This window comes from Mus caroli, chromosome 13, assembly GCF_900094665.2.
Source record: "Mus caroli chromosome 13, CAROLI_EIJ_v1.1, whole genome shotgun sequence".
Lineage (NCBI taxonomy): Eukaryota > Metazoa > Chordata > Mammalia > Rodentia > Muridae > Mus > Mus caroli.
The window spans coordinates 17,377,852-17,380,949 of record NC_034582.1 but is presented as its reverse complement, the minus strand read 5'-3'; the positions used below and the strand labels follow the sequence as shown (position 1 = coordinate 17,380,949).

The following is a 3,098-nucleotide window of genomic DNA, read 5'->3' as shown; positions in this document are numbered from 1 at the left end:
GGGGACTTTTGGGATAGCATTGGAAATGTAATTGAGGAAAATATGTAATAAAAATATTAAAAATCAAAAATAAATAAATAAATAAAATAAAAGTAATAATCTAAAAAAAAAAAAAGAAAGCACACCACAGACAAATATGGTGGGGATATTTACTCAATTAGGTTCCCTCTTCAAAATGATTCTAGTCTTTGTCAAACTGGCTTAAAGACTCATGCAGCTCATACAGGCTATGGTAATATAAAGAATATTTTCCCAATACATTATGCATTCAAGTTATCAGATAGTTTTGAATCATGTAAAAAGAAATCAGCATCTACATGGCATGTCTATACTTTTTGTTGCTCCACCTGTCATTCCATCCGTCCTGTCCACTTTTTGCTGGTTTTCTCTTTCAACCAGTTAACCTCATTCACTTTCATGTCACACGTTCTAATAGCCTCTTTTCCTTCTCTTAAGACCTCTTATTCCCTTCTCATGGTCCTGTCTCTAATTTCATGACACCCATAGATATACAAATATAAAAATTACAATATAGGATTCATTCATGAGAGAAATTGTGTTTGTCCTTCCAAATGTGGATTATTTTGCTTATTACCTACTTTTTTGCAAATGTCATTACTTTATTTTCTTGATGTCTGAATGAAACTCCATTGTGTATATATATTTTTCCTTTATTCCTTCATCTGCTATGGGGCATCTTGCCTGATTCAATTTCTTATATATAATTCCTCCTTGCTTTTTTGCATTTCTTCAGGTCCCAATTCATATATTCTCCTTTTGAAATCTGAACTTCACATTATTTTTCAGTACCAACTATGAAATGCTTATATTCCTTGCTTTTTATTTATGGAACTATCTTCTGGAATTTGATGTCTGTGAATACAGAGGGGACTTTACATTATTTAAAGTTGTGTGCCATTCTACTACCTGATGCTGCCTACATTGCTCAACACCACTTTCTACCAAGAGACCTTTGTGTCTCCACTGGAATTGGAATGAACCTTATTTTAGGTCTGGGCCATTCAGAGATCTATCAGTCTGACCATGAATAAATTTCAACAAAGAGGAGGCTTTGATTCATAGCCCAGCACCAGGTCTGTCCCAGACTCTGATGCCTTAATGCAGGGCTCAGCCACCTCAGTCAGGAGTTCACAAAGCACATCAGTTTCCTTACCACAGAAAGTTCTTACCGGCAAAACAAGCTGTATTTACAGAAGCAGAAACAGCAGTTTTGTTTTGTTTCTTTAAATTAACCCTTAGCAGCTATCACCTTTTGTAAGTCTAATTTTGCTTTATAGTTTTCTTATGAACAAAGATTTTAAAGTTTTAAACATAAAGTTATCTATAAATGTAATATTAGCCATCAACATAAGTATCTTTTGAATTTTTCTCTTTCGTCTTTTTTTTAGGATACCTTGACTAGCCTGTTACTTCTTGGTATGTAAAACATGCTAGCTATGAAATTTTTGACCCCACTGAAATCCACCTGACTCATGAGTGCTGGATTTAAAGGCATACATCACCACCCCAGAACATTTTTGTTGCTATTGTTCTAACTGTACATGTAGGATGCCTTGTTTCACTCCATGTGCACTGCGAGAGGTCCTGGATGGCTCCTTAATCTTCCCTCTGGCCTTTGTTCAGATCACAGTTTGTGGTGTTTAGTGATCCTCTTTAAATTTTCTCAGAGCACTTTGTTCAAATTTCTTAACGTTTGATTCCCAAGCACCCAATACAACATTCTCCTCTCAAAATACAATAGCAATCATACTGGAAAAGTTTTTTTTCTGGGTAAACTCTAAGTATAAGATAAACCTTTAGTTACGAGAGGGGTTGTTATAGAAAGTTGTTTCCTCGACTTGCCAATGAGTGTGCCAGCAACTAATCAGATGAAAATCCTTTATTAGCAGGACAAAGGGGCTTAGAGCAGCACAGCCAATTACGAGAAATATTCTAATATTTAGTATTATGGAGTCAAGAGTCAAGACAGAACCAATGTAGAAGGATAAAATGTAGTCCCCAAAGTAATAGAGGAGGAAACAGGTCATAAGAATGAGAACACTCCACGTAGCTCGGATTTCTGGGCTGGCATTATTTGCAAGCCTGGAGGTGTGAAGGTAAAGGACACGCTTGTGATGTTTATACAGACGGAGCGCCATGTACCCACTGCTCCAGCCCATGAGACACTGAAAGATGACATCACGAAGAGTCATGAGAGAGAGGAAAAGCCACTTAACTGTGTACCTAGATGGCAGCATATAGCAATACCCATAATACGCACCAGCTCTAGATCTATTCAAACTGCTGCCCACTGTGATATGATGAAGCAAATTGGAGCTTATGAGAACATTAAAGATACAAAGGAGGAGGAGAGAGGGAAGAACTTGCCATATTGTTTGTGGTCTGAACTTTCTCAAAAAGGAGGTTCTAGGACTGATGGTGACAGCCTGGACCATGCTGAGGAGACAGGTGGTGCAGATGGAGAGGCCACGGGCCACCCTTCCCAGATAAACCAGAGTTTTACAGCCTGCAACGCCCAGAACATTTTTGAAATGAAGTTTTGTGGCTACATATCTGATCCCTGAAGTACCAATAATGATTACATTTGAAAACGCCAGATGAGTGAAGATAAGGTCTATAGGTTTTTTCTCAGAACCCATGGTAAATGTATGCACATGTCTCACAAATATAAGGATGTTTCCTAAGATTCCAAGTCCAATGAGAGAAAGGAAGATTACTCGCTGGATGAGCTCACTCCAAATCATCTTTTGACCTCAGGTGAGAACTAGCCAAATCCACTTTGAGGAACACAAATGATCACCTCCATGGATTGTCTCTACGTATAATGAGAAATTTCTGAAATATGAAAATGCACATGGTTCTTTTACAGCAGGCACCTGATTGAATTCTTTGCTTTCCTTCTATTTCATTTTCTTATTCTCACTGATATGGGTGATGATAGTGATATTGTAGACATAAATCCCATGTTAATGCATGTAGTTACCTTTCCAAGCAAACACTTCCTTATGTCTCTCAGCTCTAAAGTTTATATTCCAATGGTGCACTTTTGTTTTTAGAATGTAATTCTCTGTCCTGCA

At 37.5% G+C, this 3,098-nt stretch overlaps 1 protein-coding gene across 1 annotated transcript; it reads right to left on the bottom strand.

The window, feature by feature from the left end:
- Positions 1 to 1,725: 1,725 nt before the first annotated feature.
- Positions 1,726 to 2,804, bottom strand: LOC110308515 (putative vomeronasal receptor-like protein 4). The gene has a single exon (XM_021180954.1). The coding sequence runs from the start codon at positions 2,763 to 2,765 to the stop codon at positions 1,818 to 1,820; it is 948 nt and encodes a 315-aa protein (XP_021036613.1). The 5' UTR covers positions 2,766 to 2,804; the 3' UTR covers positions 1,726 to 1,817.
- Positions 2,805 to 3,098: the final 294 nt, after the last annotated feature.